This window comes from Primulina huaijiensis, chromosome 8 (assembly GCF_012295235.1).
Source record: "Primulina huaijiensis isolate GDHJ02 chromosome 8, ASM1229523v2, whole genome shotgun sequence".
NCBI lineage: Eukaryota > Viridiplantae > Streptophyta > Magnoliopsida > Lamiales > Gesneriaceae > Primulina > Primulina huaijiensis.
Genome location: NC_133313.1, coordinates 22556750 through 22582705, shown reverse-complemented (window position 1 = coordinate 22582705; position 25956 = coordinate 22556750). Strand labels below are relative to the sequence as shown.

The following is a 25956-nucleotide window of genomic DNA, read 5'->3' as shown; positions in this document are numbered from 1 at the left end:
GGGCCCGCCCAAATTTATTTTCATTTTTCGATTTCGTCATTAAAAGAAAATCATTATACTGAGCCATTAAAATGTGATCAGAGACTAGTTTTTTATTTCATACATATAATATTATTATTATTATTATTATTATTATTATTAAGTAACATATCTTGCTGAGACGGAGATATTTTTAAAAAATTATGGATATGAATATATGTTCGTTATTTATTATTTCAGGTTTTATTCCGAGTAATAGATTCCTAAAAATAATATGGGATTCCTCTAAATTTTCGGGAGGTCTTATAGAAATCCAAAAGACGATACAAAATTATAACAATTAGTTATATTATGCATCGAGGAAAATTGAATAAATCTTTTAAAAACAAGAGGAAATTCTTAGAATTTTATAAGATATTTAAACAAAAATATAAGACCTAGAACAACAACTCAATTCTAATAATTGTATTTCGCGGGGAATGTTACCACCATTTTTTGGTACCCAAGACATATTGCATCAAAGAGAGAATGTCAAAGTAGTGGAAAAAGCTTTAACCGATAACGAGAAAATGATCAATCATATCAAAATTGTCTCCAAAAAGAAAATCATATGAAGACAATTATAGAAAAGATTGATCTAGATGATATTCAATACTTGGCCTCTTTGCAAATCTCAAAACCATGGATCTCAAAATGAACATAGCTGAAGGTGAACGATCCATAGTTAATACGATACTTCATGAAGAACCACCAAGAGAAATTGCGGAATCCTATGATACAAACATTAGATGAGCCCAAAGAGATTTCCAGGTTGGTGGAGAATCATTTGTAGCGTGAATACGATCAACGAGGAATCAAATTTCTTTACACCAAACATCCTATGGGAAAACTATTTTGTAACCAATACATTCTCATGAGGTTATTCTTAACCATGATGTACTGGACTTTAAAAACTGGTATTTTTTCTAGATGATTGAACATTGACTATGAGAATCGCAGCAGGAACACTTGATCTGAATAAAGAATGGTTCATTAAAATTTCGGAAATGAGTCTAATAGGATCAGTTAAAATCGCCTAGGACATGATTTTGACATTAACCAAAAATTCGGTGCTAGCCGGAGAATCTCTTAGCGAATCAGCAGGAAGAACATCCATCATATTTAAAGCACAATTTATAGGTGTGTATTATTTTCAATAGTCAAGATACAAAGAAAAAAAGAAATATATATAAGATATGTGTAGTTTTGAATTACATGATATCTGCTTAGTATACGAAAGAACTACAAAAAAACATACTCATTTATCTTGTAGAGAAAATGATCTTCCAACATTTATTGGAAGTATACCACACATGCAGAAAAAGAAAAGTTTTAGATCTCATACTTACGCCAAAAATGGAAAAAGTGGTGCAGGTTCTTGGAGAACAAGAATAATATGGTCTAGATAAAAATCAAAATCTTAAAAATCTGGAAAAAGAAGTGGACAATTACGAATTATAGTCTCATCCCAAGCATCAAACTCATTTCCATGCACGAGGCGAACACCAACTAAGAAAAATTTCAAAAGAGCTCACACCGGATCTCATAGAATTTTGAGATGAACCACATTGGAATACGGTCAGAAAATATCTGCACAGAATGCACAAATAAAAAAGAGTCAGAAATTAGGAAGAGGTTTGAGACAAAAACTATCTGGAAGTATCTTGCAAAATCAAGACCAATTGGTGAGGGACCACAAAAAAAAATTTCTTGGGGACCTTAAAAGCAAAAGATTATGTGACATAAATAAAAGAGGAAGGTGATATGTGAATCACCATCACAAAAAGACAAGTTCACTAATTAATGAAATAACATATCATTAGCTAGTTGAAGATTGTACCACCCAACCATCTACTACATACAAGACGATTTTGACACCAACCGACAAGCAATAAAGTTATCTAAGAGTCTGGAGTCCGAATTTGAAATCCTATGTTGGATTCTATAAATAAAAGGCAGAAGGAAGTTTGGAGAATTGATCATCCTCTTCAGCTTTCTTTTTCTAAAATATTATAATATTTTCAATTTTTGTGTTTTGTATTTTTAGATACAATAAGTAGCTAAATAAGTAATCTTCTTCTCTACATGAGATTATTAATGTAATAATATTTTATACTCCTGAATAAAATTATTAGGATTTTTGCTCTTCTCATGTAATATTTTCAAATTAAATAAATTACTATACACTTTGAGTTGGAAACGAAACAAAGTTGTGGTAGATGTTATTGAAGAAATCCGTGACAGAAACCATCAGTTGAAACTGTGTTGTTGAGCTATGATAATCGTTCTGTAAACCCAGTGGACGTATAACCCGGCGACAATTTGATAAAAATGTATAAGATTATTTTATTTTACGGAAGCTAGAATGATGGGCCATAAAAAAAACTTTGGATCAATGTTATATAAGCTGAAAACGTTGTGTAACTTTATGTTTTTTGATATGTTCGATAGGTATAACAGCTACACATACTTAGATATAAAAAAAAAAATAGAATGTTAACAAAAAATAAAAGGAGGGGTAACATTAGAGTTTAGACATAATTGAGTCAAATGCATCCAAAAAAAAAAAAAAAAAAAAAAAAAAAAAAAAAAAAAAAAAAAAAAAAAAAAAAAAAAAAAAAAAAAAAAAAAAAAAAAAAAAAAAAAAAAAAAAAAAAAAAACTAAATCAGAAAACGGAAAAAAAAAATGACTAAATTGAAAATGGTCTAAATATCAAGGAATCACTGCCGATCCAAACATTCAAATTCCAATCCGACATCATTTTGATCAGTCAGCTTTGGACTGTTTACCGTTGAAATTTTGTACGATGGCTATTCTCTTCTGTGTAAGAAATAAGAATGCACACAGTTGCGCGTGTGTGTGTGTGAATTAAGTAGCTATCTAGGCAGGCAGGCCCTCAATTGAATTGAACGAGCCATCGGCTCATAAACCAGAATTCAACGAGTCATTAATGGAAATTAAGTCATGCATGTATCGATCTGGAACTGGCCGAAGTTGATCATAATTACAGACATAATTTCAAGGGCTCTTTATGATTTAATTGGTTCATATATGGGTTTGAAACTAAAATGGATACAAAGATTGCATCAAATTGATTTACTTGATTTGGATATATTGAGTTCTAATTTTTTGTTACAACTTAAAACAAGTAAAAGAAAAGGTAATAATATAAAATCTTGTATTCCTTTTATTTTATATGCATTATATCTTATTCATTATTTAATATATATTTATAAATTTAATAATATAAAAAAATTATTAATGTTTATCTGATATAAAAATATTGTATTATTAATAAATGTAATTATAATAATATTTAAATTTTAAGTTTAATTATTATACAAGTAGGTGAAAATAAGAAGATATAATGAATAAAATTAAGATGGTATAAAAGGTCACAATTTCATTCTACGTAATCTTACAATCGATCGACCAAGCTAGTATTATGTACGGTTAAGACATATATATTTGGTGTATTTTTAACTATAATCGTATTTTGATCATACGTGTTAGTCACTTTATGATTTTGATATTTTATATTATTAAATTTCGATTTTTCACATTTTTATTCATTTTTCATCGAAGACGTTAATGTCATACTATACAATTCAATGTCACATCAATATTGTAATATTTTCACACACATGGTATGAATTTCATAACAATATTCATGTAACTAATGAATCATTTCATCCAATATGATATATATATATATAGTAATACAATATTCGATTAATACCACCAACGTACAGTGAAAGTAATACAAAACAATAACAACAGCAAATCTTTACCCAATTGCATAAATGGGGTATTAACTAATTGTTTGAATATTGAATAAATAAATGCCTCCGAGAAGATTTATTATATTTGTATATTCCAAATACTGTTTTATTTTTTAAATTCAATTTCAGAAAACAAAGATATTCAACTTGTGAACTCCTCATCATCTATTGATGCTATAGTTTTTATTCTTTCACTTCACGGAGGCAATTTTCTTAAATATTTAAAATCAAATATTATTGTTTTAATGTAAAATAAATTTAAATGATACGATATTATCAAGTCACACATGATATATAACATTAAAAAAAATATTATTTCTGCGCAATATATATATATTTTAAAAAGAAAGAAAGTTTCGATATATTTACCTGTAATACGCAATTATTTAATCACTCGCAATGGACGTCTTGTCACCCAGCCGAAGCTTGCTGTCGTTGCCAATTCTGCCATTTAACATTCTCTTATTTTAATCCTTTTCTTTTTTCAATATAATATATATATATATCCATGGTGCTACAGCTTTAGTTCCTCTGTAGTCTATAAGAAAACACACGGAACACGAAAATAAAAGGAACAATTATTACATATGGAATCCTCGAGGTGAAAAAGTGATTTTCATCTGAATTCATTGCATCATTCTTCCAAACAAAACACACCGAAGCAACAAAGTGCCTGCCTTGGCTTTGGTACACTCTAGGGTTTCATTTTTCTCCAGCTTCTTCTTGATTTTCCGATTTGATTCTGCTTCTCCTTTACATTTTCCTGATTGGGATTTTTAGAAATGGAGGAATACAATCATCTGAGTGAAAACACAAATTCTCGAAGGAATTTTCTTTATATGGGCCCAGTTCTTGCACCAAGCTCTTCTGTTTATGGAAGAACAAACAGTGGCTCGAGTAATCATCAAGGCCAGTTGCAGCAGATCAGTAGCTTTCATCTTCAATCAAGCGACTGTTACGATCAATATGAAGGTGCTCAACAGAATCACACTGTCAAAACTGAAGCTGGAACTTCGCAAATTCATGCTCCCAGATTCAACTATCCGTCTATGAATAGAGGACACCAAACTCTTCAAGATCATCACGGGAGACAAGAAAGTGCGAATACCTGTAGTGAAGTTGATGCGATTAAAGCCAGGATTATTGCTCATCCTCAGTATTCTAATCTTTTGGAAGCGTACATGGATTGTCAAAAGGTCCATTGCACGAATCACAATTTTGCAGTAATTGATTCCTTCTCTTTCACCCTATACATGTATATCATATCGCATATGTACAGGTGGGAGCTCCGCCGGAGGTCGTGGCGCGTCTGACGGCGGTCCGCCAAGAGTTTGAGGCGAGCCAGCGGGCTGGGGCCGCTGCTCGAGATGTTTCGAAGGATCCAGAACTCGATCAGTTCATGGTATTCATGTTTCTTGATTTATAATAGCGTAGGAAAATATTTTTGAATTTTAGGTTGATGGGTCATTATTTTGTATTCATACATACTGTTTCATGGGAGCTGACATTATTAATTCTTTATTGGCTCGATCGATCTCGAAATTCTGGTATTTGCGACATAGGAAGCTTACTATGACATGTTGGTGAAGTATCGGGAGGAGCTAACCAGGCCTTTACAAGAAGCGACGGAGTTCCTGCGACGGATTGAATCACAACTTAACATGATAACCAATTGCCCCATACGGATTTTAAATTCTGGTAAATTTTATCCGTATTTTCTTCAACACACACACACACACATATTCTATTATTTTATATACATAAATATGTATGTCTATGTGTAGGGAGAGAGAGAGAGAGTGGGAATGAGGGAGAGACGTGTGTGTGTGTATATATATATATTTCATGGTTGTTTCTTATCATGGAAAGAACACCAAAAGAATAAAATAGCAGGATATTTTGATTCCCAAGTTGAACTAAGTGTTGAGTGCGGCCTCTATTTCCTGGTGCAGTGCAATACTGAGAGTTGAAACTGGCAAAGAGTAGGGGATGGGTGTGTGCATTTGACTCTCCACTCCCTTTAACTGCATCATCTCTGCAAAGAATTGAACATGCATTGAATGCGCTGTCCTTTGCTCTTTCCCGTAAAACTCCATCATTTTCCAATGCATTTTCACGAGTGCTAATGCCTACAAAACCCTAAACAGAAATAATAATATATATTAAATCACCTGTCAAAGATTAGATTTTAGTGCTATATATTATGAAATATGAAGGAAAAAATATAGACTAATCCAATCTTACATATGACTTAAGAAATGATATGAAAGCACAAGGTTTACTCATTTATTTAATTAGTACTTTATCTTTTATATGTCCCACCGAAGAATCAAAAAATTGATAATTGTAAAACTAAACATGGTATATTATTAATACTGTATATGTTTGAATCTGATGGCCTTTGTGTTGTGTGGTACGTGCATGCTTGTTGCAGAATTACACACACATGAAACCAACCGTTTATGTTGTAATTTCTTAGTTTACAGTTTGCACTTAGGCTTTAGGCATTGAAAAATAAAGGAAACATAGGATGCTGTTCATATCAGTGTGTTACCCCATGACATAGCCTGTACAAATTTGTCAGGCTTCTGTTTATGTTTCTTTCTTTCATGTATGTGCTGCATATGATGTCTTTCTTTATTCTTCTTTTTTTCATTTTCTTTTGTCTGTGTTTTAATTCCTTCTTATTCTAAATTATATTATTTCCCGAATTTTTTTTTTTTATCAATTTAAGAATTTTTGTTTTTACTTGTTATGATAGAATTGAAAGAAAGGCAATTTTTTTTCCTAAGAAAAGAAAAATATGAAAAGCATTGTCTTGGATCAATAATTAGGATTCAATGTAATTTGCTAACTGCAACAATTCACAATAAGTACAAAGATATTACACAACGTAAATGAACCGTATTATTACACTCATATAATAAAGTTATCGGTAATTAATTACCCTGTAATCACATATATATGTTACCATCATACTAATCGAATCCATTCGATAGACATGAAGAGTAACCTTTAAAGTATCACTTTCCATTGTCATAACTACTCATCCTCGCTAGATGATTACTAGGTTCACAAATTATTTGATAATAGGACGACCTTTAAACAATATTGATATTATATACACGCACGCATATGTTGGATTGGAAAATTAATCCATGTGTTTGATTGGAAAAATTCGAAACGAAAAACGGAGCTTAATGAACGAATATTAAGTTCGGTGGTTCTGAATTAAACTCGAAACGAGTTCATCGAATGTTGAAAGAACTCCAAACGAGTAGTCGGAACATATAAAGGACTAAAACGGAAAAAAAATCGTGATGAACAGTAACATGCGCGCACCTACGCGCAGGTGTGGCAGGCGTGCGCGCACATAGGCGCGGCCCTTCAGCTGTTTTTCTTGTCCCTTCGATTTTTCTTGCATTTTTTCATTTCCTTGGCATTGTTTGATGCTTGTGATAAGTTACAATGGTCAAGGGACATTTCTATGAATGAAAGATCATGTCTTTCCACATGAAAAAACATTAAATGTTTGATTATTGAAAATCAAACACACATAACATTTTTTTGCATGTTTTCTTCTTCCTTCTTCAACAAGAGAGAGTTCCTTCATTTCCTTATGATAGAACTTGAATATTTGAGTGCTCATTATTCAAGAGTTGTAGTTGTATCTTGGGAGAAGATTGCCACCAACCTCTAGCACATTGTGACTGACAAATTCTTCTAAAGGAGAAAGTGTTCAACACTTGCCTCTACAAAGCCTATATCATTGTTTTCTTCTTGTTTTTCCTCTCAAATTTGAATACCACAAACAACTATTATGCATAGATTAGTGTTTGCATAGTTGTATATCTTTTTACGTACAATATGTTTGCTTTGAACTACTTGTGAACAACAGAGGAGAAGTGTGATGGCGTTGTTTCGTCTGAAGAAGACCAAGAAAACAGCGGTGGAGAAACCGAACTTGCAGAGATTGATCCACGAGCAGAAGACAAGGAACTGAAAAATCACCTCTTGAGGAAGTATAGTGGATATTTAAGCAGTCTAAAGCAAGAGCTTTCCAAGAAGAAGAAGAAAGGCAAACTTCCAAAAGATGCTCGGCAGAAGCTACTCAGCTGGTGGGAATTACATTACAAATGGCCATATCCATCGGTATGTAAGCATGTATTATTTATTTATTTTCATGCACGTGACGTGAAGGTGTAAATTTATTGAAAACAGGAGTCGGAGAAGGTGGCGCTGGCTGAATCAACGGGTTTAGACCAGAAACAGATTAATAATTGGTTCATTAACCAAAGAAAGCGACACTGGAAACCATCTGAAGACATGCCGTTTATGGTGATGGATGGCTTGCATCCGCAAAATGCTGCCATCTACATGGATGGTCATTATATAGGTGAAGGTCCTTACAGATTGGGGCCGTGAATCATGCTTCTTGATACTGCTTTCGGGGAATCAATGAAGAAACCAAGCCTGGTTAGTGTGTTTTCAAATATAAAAAATCGATTGTACTTTTGACAATTTAAGCTTTATAATTTGGTTATTTTTATTTATGAGTTTGTATGTTGAAGAGCTACTGTTGTGTATAAATGATACAAAACTCCTTTTGTGCCCGCACTTATTACTTGAGCAATAAGCTTTTGGGTTTTAAAGGTTACATATATAGGTTTCTTGGAGCATTTGGATATGTGCCAAGGAAATGTATGAAATATGTAGTTAATGTACTCGAGTCTTGTTGCGCAAGAAAAAGGCATTTGATGATCTTTGTAGGGGTGATTCGATGTTGTATGCTCTATATGGTCGGCATGGTAATTTGCGGATTTGTTATATAGATTTATCGTTTATACTGTTTCCTCTTCAAATAAAATGATCTACCATCTCCATTTCATTTAGCACTAGCAGCACTCCCGTTTTCTTTGTGCATTTTGGATGTATCTAATTATTGACTTTGAGTGTGTACAACAAACCATTTTACACATTTAATTCTTCTGATTTAGGGAACTCTGATTATGCTTTATGCTTTGTGAACAATTCTTCCCAGCAATTGCATGGGAAGTTTAGGCCAGCAAAAGCTGGATTCTATATTTCTCACGCATTGAATCTTTAAGGACTTCGTCGTCACATAAAGTTAAAAGATTTTATTTACACCACGAATAATATTTCATAGATCACATAGGTATCTTGCTCTACTCCAAGAGATGTAATCATAGTGTATAGTATAGGATTAACGGGTCATACTGTGTGTGTTTGTTTGTGTATATATATATATACACACACACACTAAGGCCAAACTAGCTGCTGATAATACTCATCTATTTGCTTAAATATCATAGGCACCAACTTTGATTTATTGAAAAGTAAATAGAGATTAATAATGGACTGAATCAGATGTTCGGTATGCTCCCGTGTTCGGAAATGACGCCCGATATGCAGTGGAAACTCAAATGTCAGCACTTTTTCCTGAATTGACAAGGGAATGATTTATGTACACATAACCATTGGGAAGTTCTGCAAAAGGACTAAGAGTTCCACATACGTGGCACTCTAAAAGCATCGTTCTCGCTGAAATAGTGCTGTTATCAGATCTCTATAATCTGGCTATCCTAATAGAATGGATTATTGGTATGTATGTATACCGAAAATTATTTATATCCTACTTATTATGCATTTCTCCTAGTTCTAGATGAGCTCGTCCAACTAAGGACCCAGGCAACCGGATGGTTCTCTTCCCTGAAAAATCAATGACACGAGTATAAGTATTATATATGGTGTATCTATGCATGTCTATGTGATACAACGACATGCGATACAACGATCCAGACGTGTTTATCGAATCAATCAAATTATTAGGAAAAAAAAAGGGAGCTAACCAGGTGTGACGTCCTCTAGATCTTCATGCATGCAAATGTTACCTATCTCAGTATTATCCAATTCGCATGCATGGCTGTTTTGTTCTACGGTTTCTTGCAAACCATTGGATCTTGAAGTAAACTGACAATAAGCGGATTGCAGCTTCTGATGAATCTCCTCCATTCGTCCACAGTGCTCATCTTGCCGGTCCATTTCTATGATAATCTACGAGCAAAATAAAACAAGATACATGATCAAAATGGATTATATTGTTTTGAAGAAAAAGAGTAACTAACTTCAGGAGCTCTCTCTCTCACCTTGGCTGGTATTTTTCTAAAGACTGGGTGAAACCTTTGCCTACAATACTCATTGAAGAGTAGCGTGCAAACAATTAGTGGAATGGTAAAGCTTAAAGCAACCGACGATTCTTTGATTCCAAAAACTCCCAATGCTATTATTTGTGTCAGCACCAACGAGAATATTGTTGTGTTGTGCACCACAGGCCAATACAGTCCGCCTGTCTGATATTTCGTTACATACACGTTCAATATCTGAAACAACATTTCCATGTCAAGTGATCATATTAGAAAATGAGAAGGCTGAGCGATTTTTTTAATATATATAACAAGTGAACATGAGAAGGAAATAAAGACTCATGTATAACCTGATTGCGGTACACGAAATAGGCAAGGACAAAGTATACCAGCAAGAAAGGCAAAATAAGAGGTGCCAATGTGGAACAAGTGAAACCTAGGAGTCCGAAAAGGAGGACTCTTGGTACTTCCGTATGGTACGGAAAGGTATATGTTCCATATGTTGTCTCGTCCTTGTTTTGGAGAATGAACCTGTAAAACAAGTTGCATACTAAAGGAAATGGCTGAATGAGTTCAACGGACAAGCTTGCCCAGCCTGAGGTGAGAACGTAAGTCATAAAGAATGTTGCCTGCATATATCAACATATGGATAAATTTTTACAAGCAAAAAAGCAGACAAATTGAGAATCAAGGGAAAAAAGGTCACCGATGAAGGCACTGCTTTAGCAAGCAAATTTGGTATGTTTTTAGGATCCCCCAATTTCATGATCGAAATTTGATAGTGGTCTATGGCAGTCTCTGTAAGAATATTGGCAAAGAATACATTCCATATGACAAAGTAAGTAACTTTAATGCATGTACTTCGTTTCCGGCTGCTACGAGAAATTGAGCCCTCCAATGTCGAGAAGACCATCATTAGTGGTGGTACGAAGTACAGAAAGATCATGAATATAACACTTGGTAGATATCCAGTTATCACTTGTTCAACAAACTTCCTGCAAAAGTTCCACAGAGAAAGTTTGATCCCTAAGAACTATTAATAAAATTGGGTTCAAGGACCAAACGCTTGCTTTTGTACTAAAACCATCGTGGATTGCACGTAAGCAATCACAAGAGACTGCGACATTTGTGGTTCCTCAACACAAGCAAAAACATTCGGAAATACTCTGCATGGAAACAATTGAATCACTTCTAACATACAGATTTATTACCTCTGTCCGATATCCCTCAAGAAGGGAAAAATCTTTTTTAGCTTTTCAAAATGAACAAGGCTTTGTGTAAACACCACAGGTATAAGGAAGAAAATCACAAAAAGGATCGAGGCCACGAGGACAGCAATTTTACGGATCCACAGGAGCCGATACGGTACGCACAAGTTTGACCAGTACACGTCACGAGGTTCAGGAGCAGAGTCAGTCACCCAGGACATGGGATTTGGTGCTTGAAGAACCTCCGAAGCAACCAAAGCAGCATAACGAGTCCTGAAAAAAACCAGAGCCGCTCCACATTCCTGCAGGAAAGATTTGCATACAGAAAACTGGTGAGATATTTTAACAATAAATTCTCCATAAATTCAATCCGGTCCAAATTTTATATAGGGGCATCAGAATATGAGTGCCATCCATGCGTACAGTTCTAAACATATTTCAAGCTATTTCCAATATCTTTCCCTTGACTTTTTATGAGTAGATGAATAAAGTTTTATTAGTTATGCGCAATTTTAACCTTCTTCCTTGTATCTGACCCATCAAAGCTGCTTCTTCCCTTGGAACTTTCGGGCTCAATAGAAAGGATTTTGAAAGATGCTGCATTAGTTCCCCCACAAAAGCCACATCTTATAAATTTTGATCCACAGCTTTGCTCCATCGCGGTGGTCTTCAGAATCTTATACATTTTCTCAGCATCACTCTGCGTACGGAATAACACATCACCGATGATATATGAAAATTTCTGACTTATATTAAAGAAAAGAACATGGTTTTCAAACAAACTATCGACTAAGAAAAATATCTATTAGATGCACACCATCAATTTCTGGACTGCTCCGGACTGATAGATCATTTGGTGCAACAAATAGCTTGAGGAATAATAATTTGTAAAGAATTTTGTCAATGTATCGCTGTATGCTTCTTCCCGAGACCATGGAATTGCACGAACAAGCACTGTAAAGTGACTTGGATGGGAAACAGAAGAAGTGATGTACGCCAATCTCATTTTTGTGATGTTTTTATATTCCTATGGACAAGAAGCAACAATATCATGGAAATAAATGACATCAGATTAAATATTTGTGTAAAACAGATGGTGATTTCAAGTTGTAGTCCTTACAAAGTAGAGAAGAATACAAGCACAGCATGTTATGATGTATAGTGCAAGACAATGAGCCCAAAGCCTGACAAAAAAAATTAAATTTGAATATACTTACCAAGCTTAAAGCTCGATAGAACTTAGCCACTAATTTTGGTTCCTGATGTAACCACAATAATAGATATACACATATTACGTACCATCTCGACCCTTCCTTCACATTCCCAATGGTGAACACATTCAATGGCTCATCAGGGAATTGTTTGTGCTCCATCTCAATTCCGAAATTATAATTTAGGGGAAGAACAAGAAACAAGCATATGATACCAGCAACAGTTAATATTCTGACACTGCACAAAGAAAAGAAGGCATGGATTTTAAAATTCCAGGGGCAACGAATCATCTGCAACTCTAGAAAGCTGAACTTTTTACAGTCTCAAGACTCTTAGTGAAGGTAAAAAAACGTGCCCTTCCGATATTTGGAGAAATACAGAACAACATATATAATTTTCCTCCAGTACAGCCAATAAGCTGTGTATAAGATTTCGAATATTTAGTTTTTTCCAAACATGATTCTGAATATCATTAATCCGTATATTAAGACATATCATGACATCACCTGAAGACAACCGCACGGAGAAAGACTACAGCATCCACACCACCAATGGCATATAACTCGTCCTCTGAGGCTTCCCAGGCCTTCACTATCCAACTAGCAGAAGGAACGAGTCGCTCGAAGCAAAAAGGATCATGGCGTTTTAATCTCACCTGGGAAAGCCTTTGCCCAAAATAGACGCTCAGGAGGCTAGGTTGTTTTCTTAAAACAGAGTACAACGAGAAAAACGCCACACATACAGCTGTATTGATAGCAGCAGAAGTCAAAAGAGAGGAGACGTCCATTTCTGTCTCGCTACACCGGGAAACCTATGGCATGTCATCACTCAAAAGTGAGACATAGGACCATCTCACATTCACAACTCCGAAAATACATCCTCTAATTGCAAGAAAAATAATGAAGTTCTAGTTTTTGTGTGATTCGCAAAAATAACTAATCAACATGGTCATGAAACCAGTGTAATAATTTCAATCTTATGCGCGCATACAGAGAACATTAGAAAGTGTGTTGTCATCCATCAGAACAATATCTTAAATAATCGATGTCCATGGAGACGAAATCAATATATGGAAGAAGAAAAAATTGTTTTAAAATTCGTGGCATGGTAATATCCCTTCCAAACTCTAGCCTTTGTGAGCCACAAATAAAATAATAGATATCGTCAACATATGAAAGAAAACAAAATAAAAAGAGAAGATCCAAAAATAAAGTGGTCCAGTTCAAAACGAAACCTAAGTCCTCAAAAATGAAAGAAGCCGCCAGAAAATCTGAGATTCCAAACGCAAGACATCACTTAAACCACCCAGTTATGATGATTTCAAAATAAATTCATACAAATGTGACAGAAAATGAAACATCAATACAAGAAATTCGCACCTGATTCCACCATCACGAAAACCGTAACAATTAATGCAAAGCTAATTTTTCATTGCACTTGAACGATGGAAACGAGTGTAAGGAAATTAGATAGCGGTTTGATTAAAGGGACGGGAAAAATTGAAAACCCTCAAAAATGAATTAATTAGGATTTAAGATCGTGGCGAAGAAAAGAGAGAAAAAAAAACTAAGGTTGCATGAAAACGGGGCGGGATATGTAAAGCCAATACGTGGAATAGAATCGAATAACTGTCACCAACTGCCCCATAAAAATTCTCCTAACAAATATGCATAAATAAAAATACTAGTTTCTACTCTACCCAAAAACAAATCTCTAAATCTATCAAAAAAATAAAATAAAATAAATCTCTAAATCATTTTTTTGCCCCTTTTACGTGCATGGTTGCCTAGCTTGTCAAAATAATTCTATATATTGAACGAAACTCTCGCTTTTAATTTAAAATTCATATATCAAAGATATAAATTGACTACATTAATTAATTTCACCCATATACATAATTCACATATTAAAATTATAAGTACAATATCTCCCGAACTGTACATATATATAGATTACAACACACATATATATATAAAATTGTTTGAACATACTGGACCAGTTAATTATGCACAAAAGTAGATATCGAGGAATGAATAGTTACACTCCTAATATAAAAGTATACCTGAAGAAACTATACTAATAGCTAGTTAATCATTAGTTGCGGTGCCTGGAATTGACCAATGCCTGGATCCGTCCCACCGCAAGTTCAAGTGTTTCCTTCGCCATATTTGCAAAACAAACACGGAACCAGCCAGGTTCCACGCAATGACACGAAGATCCTGGAGAAACATTCAGCAAATATTCACCAATCATTTCCCTCCACAGATTCATTTCTGCTTCAAATGTATCCGACTTCAACAGAGATCGCATATCCACCCAGCAAAATAATCCAGAGTTGCTCTTTAAACACTGGATACCGACTTTTTTCAACCCAGAAACCAGCATTTTATGTCTGTTTTTCAATCTCCTGCGGTTCTCTTTCACATAATTCCGTATAAATTTCTTATCAGCCAGAATCTTGGACAGTAAAAATTGGCTTTGTGAAGAAATAAGCCCAAAACTCGACATTTTAGTTGCTGCGGCTATTAAGGTATCATTATTTGAATAGATCATGCCGATTCTGAACCCTGGAAGTCCAAGATCCTTGGAAAGACTGGAAACGACATGAACCCGACTCCAAATTGATGTCCTCTTTGGGTCGAATTTCCTTATCTTTAGAGCTTCTATGATGCCTACGAATCTCGGTGAATCGAAAACGGTGCCTGTATAGATTTCGTCGTTTACTATGTGGATGTTTTCTTTAATGGCGAAGTTGATTATCAGATTTAGTTCATTTAGAGTAAATGTGGTACCCAAGGGATTTGAAGGATTTGTGATAAAAATCCCTTTAACTTTTAGATGAAGATTTTGGGCTTGTTTATAGGCTTCTTCCAGAGAAGAAGCAGTGATTCTGAAGTCGTTTGAACTGTGGCAGTGTACAGGTATAATTTCAACCCCGGTTCTCCATTTCAGATCTCTATCAAACCTGGAAGAAAATAAATATTTCAAAGCTTTACTATATTATATTGTAATTGAGAACTTGACACTGTATCAATAAAAACGAAAATAAACGTTGTGTTTACATACCCAGGATAATATGGTGTGGGGATTAAAAAAGCTTCACCAGGTTCGGCCAAGCAAAACATGAGAGTTTCGTTCGCGGAGGTTGCCCCGGCTGTGAGTACGACCTTGTTGGGATCAAATGTTACTTTGTTTTGTCTGATCTCAGACATGTACTCTACTAGCTCCTGCAAGGTAAGAGTAGAAAATGATCATTTTTTGGTATGTGTGTGTGTACACACACACAGTAGCACTAGCATTTAAACCAGATTTACTTTCTTAAATGCTGGCAACCCATGATAATCTTGGAAAAGAGCCAACTCCCTGAATATGGATCCTCCCGTTTTCTTGAATCCACTGATTTCCTGGTTTCTTGCAATCCAAGATTCCAGAAGATCAAAAGAAAGCTGCACAAAAACTTTTAACTTTTGATGTAGTATACATGTATTTAATTAATGATAATAGCCTTTAACAAATTCTCAACATGCCTTTATATGCAAATTAATTAAACACTCTTAGCTAATAAATCTATTCGAAACTTTCTCATAACATTTTGTATATATCGTCTTCCAACATTTATTTTTAATGTTCACCAAAACCTGGCCGCCATCGAACAATTTAACCAAGTACGTACATCACGCTTTTATTTCTTTAAATGTATTGTAATGTAGATACCTGATTTTCGGCCAAGCCCATCTGGATAATTCCAGACTGGTTTCGAATCGGATCAAATGGATTCTTCTCGTACTCTTGCCATCCTAAGAAGTAAGACGAGTCTTGGCCATGTGACTTGCATGTAGCTTTCTTAGACAACATTTTCATGGATATATATCTCGTTAGAAGAACTTAAAATTGTATGATATCCAGACACATATACTAGGGTTTGAAATGCATGTGTATTTATAGAGGATCACATTAAGACACGTGACCGACAATGTGTATTGCACGGTACTGGGACGGTGCTCGCTTTTGTTTGCTAGTTAGTATTTTATTTTATCAATTGACCACAAGACATCCGTTTTTTTTTCTTCAGTTGTTAATAGATGTTGGACCAATTCATGTATAACTACGCAATCAATATACATATATATACACACACACATTTATATCAATCGAGTTGAGTTCCAATTCTAAGTGTGTATCCAACAATTCACATATATTTATTCTTAAATGTGGAGGAGTCCATGATTTTCGCAACATCGATGAATATACATCTACTACTTTATTCATTATTTCACGTCTCTCATTCTTTCACTGTGTGCATATATACTAGCCAGAATCATACCTCTTCATTCTTAAATATTGTTCTTTTTCAAAAAGCTAGCCTTTAAATTTCCAAATCGGGGCCTTAAATAATTAAATAAATAGAGACATGATCATTTCAAGTGGAACTCAAAACTCGTCTCCTACATTAATAGTGTCTTTTACCGAAATATGTCTACGCATTGAACTACACCAATAATGCAGCACTTACCATTATTAGAAAATTCAAAAAACTAATTTGCGATTAAAAGTCGGGTCAATTTATGCTACACTTGAAGTAACATTTTCATTGTTTTTTAATGTACAACAAGTTCAATTGAGAATTTGAATTTAAAATAAAAATATATGAAGTCTGCAAGATGTTCAATTAAACATATTGTTTTAAATCATAAGGAAAATATTAATACACTTGTAACATTGACTCAGTCTTGCAAGTCGTAGACCAGATTTTTTTTACTTCAATATTACTGATTTCAACGTTAGCTCCAAATTAACTGTATGACTCTCTGTTAGTGGTGCGACCTAACAAAATATACAATATGATCAAGTGAGATAATTTTAATGGGAAAGAACAACAAAGAATAACCCGGGATAAAATTTATAAATTCTAACAAAATATTTTTAAAAAATTAAATTTTGTAATAATTCTTTTTTACTAATTGTAACCACTTCATATATAGTAATATTTTTTCATCTGTATGCATCATATATAGGTACGTAGGTGAAACACTTTAAAAAAAAAAAAGAAAAGAAAACTGGTTTCATTCATTTGTAAAGGGATATTCTCGAAATATAATAACTCCCAGTCCCTTGGGTTTGTACAGAATTATTTCCACCGTGTCATCGTTCCAACAAGCGTGCCATGTTACACTTTGAGATGTATAGTTGAAGCCTATATTTTACATGATGTATATATATGTCTCCAAAATATAATTATTTTTTTATTGGCCGGCCTCGACTAATAAAACTTTCAACGTGCCTAAACTCAAAGTGAAAAGCTTAACGATAGTTCGGAGAAGGCGAAATAAAATAAAATTAGTTTATAATCACAAGCACGTTAATTTCTCATTGGTTTAATAAGTCAGTAATTTTACTAGTTTGATTCAAATTATTCTTATATATTCCTGTCATTTATGTTTTACCATGCATATATCGATCAAGTTCTACCAAAACCTGCATATATATAGCTACCTAGCTAGGACTCTTGGTTTGAAAACAGTATGTATGGCAAACCTAGCTCAGCAGCATCCGATCACTCAAAATTCAAATTAAACGGTACGCACAGAGCGAGTCAAGTCAGTAAAAGTATGCATTATGTTTTGTAATTGCGTGTATATGGAAGCATGATGGGGAACACAAGTACATGCAATATCTATCAGCTTTTTGGCACAAGGGAACACAAAATTGATTGTTATATCTAATAAGTTGCATATTTTTTTTTATCTTTTGTCTTGTTCTATTCTTATAACACTAACTTCCATTTGTTTCTTCAATTTTCGTCATTTTTCACTTGAATGCTAAAGTCATCGCTTCGATGATAAACTACTAAAAACGCAAAAGAAAAAAACGCAAGTTTGTGAACTAAAATCGTGAATCGACTGATGACATGATAGAAAAATATTATTCTCTCCCTGTCAATCTCTATGTGCATGCATCAACATATCGTAACTGATCAATATAAATAAATATTTACTTACCCTGAGTTGCCAGCACCATTCTTTCCCGAAACTGGTGCATTAGCACATGCACGTTCACGCTTAAATAAATACTCATTTATATTTGGTAAATGAAATTTTCAAACTTCTCATGAATATATATAATATATTCTGCACCGATCAATTTACGCTGATTTTTAGACTTTTAGCATTACTGTTAAACACAGTTTCTGTGTTGAAAAACTTGCGATCCTTGAGCTTGTTTTGGGTGCAGAGCTGCAGCTAGGTGGCTGCTCGGTGTCCACAGTTTTGGCAAACTTTGAAATTTTTACACGCATTATTGGGTGTGCAGTAATATTATTTTGTACGGCATGCAGTTGAAAATCAAGACTCTGCTGCATAAATTATTTGTGTTGTCACTTCCGGAGGAAATACAATAGGATCTGTATTGTTGAAATATATTCACCCCGCAATTCAAGAAAAGAATTAGGAGCGAATCCTCTTCCTTCTCAATTGAGCTTGTTGTACGGGATTTGTCCAATGCATTTTATTTAATCAACATGGTTTGTAGATTATTGTATTGATCAGGGAGTTTACCCATAAATAAATAATGCACCAAAAACGAGGTTCTCCTGCTAAAAAACAAATTAATTAGGAGATTGTGTTGTCATTAATTAGTATTATGTCGTGTTAGTTCGAAGAAAATCTGAAATAAAATAATTAATTAATAGATGTTGTAGAGCATGCAATATTATTATAATATTGATCAACAATATTAATTAATAGTCAATGGTTTATTAATTGTATATTTATTAAAATGTGGACATCACGTGGTGTGTGTGGGACTTTGGTACAAGAAGCAATTGCCTGGATTAATCTCACCGAATGGCAGATCAAAAGCGCCGGCCTGATCCAAAAGACTCTTATTCTTATTTCTTAAAATAATTAAAATTACATTGCTAAAACATTTTTCTTGTTATCACGAAAATATATTTTAGAAAATAAATAAAAATTGTTAAAATTATTGATGAAGAAATAATTTGTCAATATTTTTTTAGGACTTAAATGTTATGTAACATGGTTTGCATGTTAGGCATAACTCCATTGTTGCTCCAAGTCAAGACAGCTCTAACCCTCCACTATTTATGAATGCATGGAAGTGGAACAAGTCTTGTCTACAAATATGCAAGAAAAACATTTTTTGCCTCCTAACTTATATGTTTTTTTTTTTTAAATCCTGATACCCATCAATTTACAATTTTAATACGCTAATTTATATATTTTTTTAAAAAAAATTTAGTCTTTTTTCCACTACAATGCTAACACGACATCGAAAAATATTAATGTGACATCGGATATTGCTCACGCCAGCACGTCAAAGTATAAAGACTGAAATTTAAAAAAAAAAAAAACATGCAAGAAAGTTGAGTAAAATCGTTAATTGACTTATACCATAATTTAAAATAAAATATGCAAGTTCCAAGACAAAAAATGTTGTCATCAGTTACAAATATTGTTGATATATTTATTATTTGAATTTGATAAATGAGAAAAATGAAAATGGAACCAATTATTGAATCGATATATATCTGCGAACGAGGGAACAATAATTATTTTCAATTGCTAGCTAGTCGTACTCGTGCCGATCCATTATCGAATTAAAGAACAGTCGTGGATGATCACAAACTTTTAATGTTTTCTGGTCTTCAACTACTTTCTCAATTTGTCTATGAAAATAATATTTCATTGTCCTTGAATCCAATTATAATACGACTAAAAACTTAAATTGATGATTGGTTTTTGTTCTTTTCCATCTTAACTCGACATGGTATATAAGAATTAAAACATATGTCCATTTAGGAATTTAATATAAACGTATGCAACAACATGACAAATATTTTTGAGGATGCATGCATGTCTACAGATTAATTTGTGGATTCTACTGTAACATTTTTGAAGCTATACAAATCATTATCTATTCATATAACAGTCACATTTTTCTTTTCTTTTTACTTTTCTCTATGAGATTTTTTAGTATCTTATAAATTTCGGTTTTTCGGGGAAACATTTGAATTTTGTTTTGGTGGATTATAGGGGGAGCATTTTTTAAGTAACAATTTGTATTGGAAAATTTGGCAGTTTCATGAAGTATAAGAACTCTTCACAGCAGCTTGCTCGAACTTCTCGATCACAGCTTCATTTTCCTCTAAGCTCGTTTTAACAAAATATCTGATCCACCAAATCGAGTTCCGCAACTTGGCCTATCAGAAAAATCATTCCAAATTGGCACAACTCGTGTTTTAATGTGAAACTCAAAAATCCAAGCAGAGCGCAGCGAAAGTTACTGGAACGGTATGTAGAAGCCAACATCATTGATAGGCTCGTAATAGTTTGTATTAATTTTGTTATCATACCTCTCATTGTTATCACTTTCAACGTGCTTAATTGACACATTTTTATGTGATTTTATTGTATGAGGAAGTTTTCTACTCTTGCGATAAATCTGGGCTAAAAATGTTGATTTTATATCACAATTAAAGTTGACGATATTATCTAAGTGGAAGACTTGAAGCAGAAAAATTCAGAAGTAGTTTTTGGACAAGGCGTGATCACGCCTTATGACTATTTTTTGGCTGCCCAGTGAGATAAAGAATTTTTATATCAAGGAAGAAATACAAGATAAATTTTTTTCAATAAAAAAACTCTATATTTTTAGTGAATATTTCCTAGTATATTTTAATTTTTAATGATTAGGTTTTATTTTGGATTATTAGGTTTTATGCTTTTGGACCCATTTTTCTTTTGATTGCCTACAATTCACGTGAATAAGGAGGCGACAGAATGAGATTTCACAAGAAAATATCCTCCCACAAATCTCACGCACAGTAGAGGAAAAAGAAGGAAAAGAAGCTCTCCGCTACACGTGAAAGCAAGAACTCCAGTATTTATCTTTTCTTTGTTTCTTATTGATATGGAGACTGTACGCCTATTGTTTAATATATCACTGTGAGGTATTCGTATTTAGATTTAATATTCTTGTTAGTCCAAATATTTGTTAATTTGGGATTTAATTATATGAATATTGTATATCGATTAATCTGACAATTTAATTCGATATAGGATTTTCTACTGCTAACCATGAATTCAGTGATCCGTAATGGTCATGAATTATTGATACATGAATAGCATAGATTAGATGTGTTGTGCTATTATAATATATTTAATATAAACAAATCAACAGAACCGAATTTATCAATTGCAACTATCTCGGTTGTTAGATCTCAGGATTAACTGTTTTCACGAATTTAAAAGATATCGTTAATTAATATGTAAGGCTACAGTGCTCAGTTGGTTATTGACAAGTTTTTGATTAGATGCTGGGTTCGGTCAATTAATTAGAAAAACACAAGAATTTTAGCGGTTATTCCCATAATTATAAGGTTAATTGTTTGGAACAACTTGCATAAATTATTTGTTAGCCGATGTACAGTGATATAATTAAATAGTAGAACCCCCTTAATCATATTTTTCTCATATTAAAATTTTCATTTTATTCTAGTTGATTAATTATCATTTAAATTTATTAGTTTCTTTTCTTTGGATAAATTTAGTTTAGTATTTTATTAAATTCAGATAACAAAATCTCCCATTTTACTTATTTTTATTATCAAAAGAAATAAATCTTTTATTTCATGTGGATTCGACCTTATTCACCATTGCACTCGTTATATTTGAAAGTAGGAAATTAAGTTTGGTGGCTCAAAGCACACCAATGATATTCGATAGCAATGAAATATGGCAGGTACTCCAAAAACATACCAATTAAAATGAAAGGCAAGTGTTGTTTCCTCATCATAATCTTTGTTTTGCATAATAATATTAACATCCAACGACGGTTTATTAACATCCAATTAGTCAAGGAACAGCAGTAAAAAAGAAGGTAAACATGATAAATGACTTACCGACCGTCCATGTTTGGCCTTATCATCAACTTTGGCCTTTTCATGATGGGGATACCCTAGAAATTTATATAAGACGATAAGTAATTAAACAACGTTTAATTTGAAAAGATAATGTAAAACAGCTATTTAGCCACAGAAAGACAGCATCTAGCATCAAAGCAGAAAATCTATGTAGATAATTTGAGAACAAGACCTAGGATAAAGGCATTTTGGGAACACTTGTAGCCTGACAGTACAGATTTCAGCTGGAAATGTCGCTTTTCAATGTTTGGATAGCTTAAATATTAATCAAGTTGAGGAATATGAAGGAGCAAAAGAACTCCTAGACATAAACTAGCAACTTAGCACCATGACCAATAGATGTTGCTTTGGCACAAGACAGGTATCTGGAGGATCCTTCTTGTGCAATTGAATTGCGCACCTTGGTGAGAATTCTTAGCAACATGTGATGCCATCAGCCATCTCCACAACTTATTCTCTTCTATTCTTAGTAACGTCTTCCTTGTTGTTTCTGCCTAGTATTCATAATGACAGGATCCAAATTTCGGAATAGAAGTCTTTGAAGATGCATAGGGCCGTTGTTGTTTTTTTTATTCATCTTTTAGTGGACCTGCCTCTCTACATTCAGTGGTTGAGTTTTGTGGGCCTAATAAGATCTGCAAATGACAGAAGCATCATAAACTAGGAATTTCTTTTTCCCTTTAGATTCTGTCTTTTTGACAAGGGATACTTTGTGGTAAACAATACACGTAAAATTCATGTTGTGCCTGATTAAATTTGTGGCCACATCTAATCCCAGTTTTAACCATACAAAACCCTCAGTTCTTATTCTCACCAGTTCATTCACTTATGAGCAAAAGAAAGCCACAAGGAGCAGTGCTTGAATTAATTCATCAGTTCTATGTCGGAGGCAGATTGCGTATAATTCCAACACAGAGGAGAATACTGAAGGACTTTCTCTCACAGAAACGAGTATAACACATGGTTATTAAGGGCAAGAAGCATAACCCAGCCATGCGCTAATTTAGAAATCCACAAGATCTTGTACACAAGTGGCATCATTTCCCGTACCTGTGAAAATGATAACACCATCTGCTGATACCCTTGCTAATTCAAGAAGAATCCTGTTGAGATTTTTTGGAGAAAAGTAATCTAATACATCTTAGACAATTACATGAGAAAATGATTTTGCTCTGTAGGACAGAGAGAATTTGATATCAGCTACTTGAACAATGCCTCTTTGCACCAAACTCTTACATTTACGATCAGTATCTTCTATATCGTATGGTTCCACACCTTCTCTTTTAACAATCTGGAAACCACAGAACAAGTGTCCGGACCAACATGCAAAACCATGTGCATGCGCCATTTTTAGAGTTGGAATCGCACATTGAACTTCCACAGTACATGAAAAATCACCTGCATAAAGAACACAGTCAAATAACCTTCAAGTCTATGCCAGCACACCCACCCGTAACACTCAGGTGATTTATGAATGAACTGAGACAAAAATAACACATGATCGGTAGATATACTTTTGTATCTCATAGCAATATCAGTGTATGATAAACAATATCTTTTATTCGACAGTAAGTATGGCGATCGATAATGATGGTCCTGAAACGAGTTGGGAGAAAATCAATTAATTGTCAAATATTAAACATCTTACCAAATGTTGAAACCAATTTAAAAGAGTGCATGGTTTCAGTGGAAGGTAAATATATTGACTGTTTATTGGACTTCATATCGAGCGGTGTGTTTGAATTGGTAGACAATTAACTTTTTAATTGTAAGCTGCAAAAGGGAGAGTGCAGGACACCTGTACTGGAAAACCAGAGGATTTGTATGGCTAGCAAACCATTATCATTACCTTCCACTCGACTGAAAATTTTATTCGCTCCAGTATCTATCAGGCAAACCATCAGCCATCAATCAAACATGGAATTTCAACAAATAAATTAAGTATAAAATCCTATCATGAGCCTCCAATCTGTCACGACCATCACAACCCCACAGTCTCCAGAGATGAGCCCCAGTCCACAGGATGCAACAAGCACCAGCCCAAGTTCACCAGCGCCAAAGGATTTTGTTTATTGAAGGCATACACATGGGAAGTTCAAAGCTGCAGATTAGATAGTCGTTGGAAATGATAGGATTTCCAGATTTTCCCTCTCGTTTGTTTTGTTTAAAATAAGAGTTTATCTCAATTATTAGGGAGTTTTATCTTTTGATTTAGTTAGGAATTTTTATCCTTTAGGTTTCTTGGTCATCAAGACGATTGTTTATTCATTGGGAGTATTGAGAATGAAATAAAACAATCTGAATTTTGCTTCTCTCAAATAGTTCAGAGATCGTGAGGTTCTTTATTCAACGAGCATGAACCAATAATCATCTAAATAGCGAGAAGTGGGCGAAAATCCCATAAACACATTAACACCATTGCAAGAGGAAATTTCTCTACAAATCACCCCATAACTAGATCTCTTGCTCGTGAACATAACACAATCATGAACAAAAAATGGTTGGATTCAATGTGATCCAAGTATAGTAACAAGAATAGCATATAAACTTAGAGCCGAAAGGCAAAATGTGAAAAATATGATGAAAATTCTCTATCAGCTGATACATATATTTGAAAACGAATAATTTGTGACATTCAATCGTTATCTGTGATAACATGCTTTACAAGCACTCCCGAGTAAGCCTTGATACATCCCTCACTCCCTCATGTATGACAAAGATTCTATAATATGGCTCACCTAGGACAAGAATCCTACAAGACTGAACTAAATTAATCTAACTCTAAATTATCTAACCTTCGATAATCCATCTAAAAAATCCAAGTTGCGAATAATAAGAATTGACCAACAACAAAAAGAAAAATAATCCAGTTGTACCATGAAATTATTAATGATATATAATCATAAATTCGATACAAACAGCTAAAACTTATTTGAATAAAGCATTTTTTCCTGTCTCATTCCCCATCACTCCCGTCCATTGGTGGGGCAAAGGAATTATCAAAATAACACATGGCATAGGCCTTACAAAACAGAGAATGACCGAAAAATCATCAGAAAAAACAGGGAGGAGACACCATACTTAGGAAGAGATGCAGCTTTTTCACGCATCTGTTGTGGAAGCTCCTTCTTGATACATCAGAGTGAAATTTTTCGAAGGATAAGAAAGCCATGTAGTTTTTCCATCCTTGAGCAGAGCATAACCAAAAACTCTCTGAGCATCAATGTTCTCCACAGTCTATAAAGACCACAACATATTTTCAACAGTTACAGAACTATGAAAACTACTCACAGTATATGTATTCATATAAATTTTGTAGCACAAGAAATGCAGAATTTACCTTCCAATCCCAACTCAATCAATTTAAGGTATCCCCAACTGGTTGCAGCAGTTCTCCGACTATTCGGTCCGGCTCGATTAAATCTCTTTCAATCACGCGCACCTGACGCCCTTCCTACAACCACATTATAAGGTTAGTATTCAGAGACTTGTATTGTTAATCTTTCTGTTGGAGTAAGTTAAAGAATAAAATATTTCCAAGCAAATGAAGGGAAAAAAAAAACCACCTTGATTCAAAGAAAAAATGAACAGGTGAATGCAAAACGTCGCATCGATCAGCTCTTCGAGATAT

At 33.9% G+C, this 25956-nt stretch overlaps 3 protein-coding genes and 1 pseudogene across 6 annotated transcripts; 1 reads left to right on the top strand and 3 right to left on the bottom strand.

The window, feature by feature from the left end:
- The first annotated feature begins 4322 nt into the window (after window positions 1-4322).
- Window positions 4323-8414, top strand: LOC140982618 (homeobox protein knotted-1-like 2). 2 transcript variants are annotated; one of them, XM_073449206.1, is made up of 6 exons: window positions 4323-4488; window positions 4582-4997; window positions 5081-5203; window positions 5364-5499; window positions 7700-7953; window positions 8023-8414. In XM_073449206.1, the coding sequence occupies exons 2-6, from the start codon at window positions 4584-4586 to the stop codon at window positions 8224-8226; spliced, it is 1131 nt and encodes a 376-aa protein (XP_073305307.1). In that variant the 5' UTR covers window positions 4323-4488; window positions 4582-4583; the 3' UTR covers window positions 8227-8414. The 2 variants fall into 2 exon arrangements, with proteins under 2 accessions (XP_073305307.1, XP_073305308.1); XM_073449207.1 differs by having other exon boundaries at window positions 4323-4997.
- On the bottom strand, window positions 5506-16246 carry LOC140982617 (1-aminocyclopropane-1-carboxylate synthase 3-like). Its single transcript, XM_073449205.1, has 5 exons — window positions 16100-16246; window positions 15700-15831; window positions 15452-15612; window positions 14497-15350; window positions 5506-6412 (listed from the first exon to the last, which is right to left on the bottom strand). Exons 1-5 carry the CDS (start codon window positions 16244-16246, stop codon window positions 6339-6341), a joined length of 1368 nt encoding a protein of 455 aa, XP_073305306.1. The 3' UTR covers window positions 5506-6338.
- Window positions 9104-13967, bottom strand: LOC140982616 (CSC1-like protein RXW8). 3 transcript variants are annotated; one of them, XM_073449204.1, is made up of 12 exons: window positions 13765-13967; window positions 12892-13196; window positions 12473-12622; window positions 12294-12357; window positions 11991-12200; window positions 11691-11873; window positions 11177-11475; window positions 10672-10960; window positions 10316-10594; window positions 9948-10202; window positions 9672-9876; window positions 9104-9531 (listed from the first exon to the last, which is right to left on the bottom strand). In XM_073449204.1, exons 2-12 carry the CDS (start codon window positions 13170-13172, stop codon window positions 9455-9457), a joined length of 2292 nt encoding a protein of 763 aa, XP_073305305.1. In that variant the 5' UTR covers window positions 13173-13196; window positions 13765-13967; the 3' UTR covers window positions 9104-9454. The 3 variants fall into 3 exon arrangements, with proteins under 3 accessions (XP_073305305.1, XP_073305303.1, XP_073305304.1); XM_073449202.1 differs by lacking the exon at window positions 13765-13967 and adding an exon at window positions 13376-13516; XM_073449203.1 differs by lacking the exon at window positions 13765-13967 and adding an exon at window positions 13376-13506 and having other exon boundaries at window positions 9107-9531; window positions 9969-10202.
- Window positions 16247-20381: 4135 nt separating the features above from the next.
- Window positions 20382-25950, bottom strand: LOC140982181 (probable pectin methylesterase CGR2; annotated as a pseudogene).
- Window positions 25951-25956: the final 6 nt, after the last annotated feature.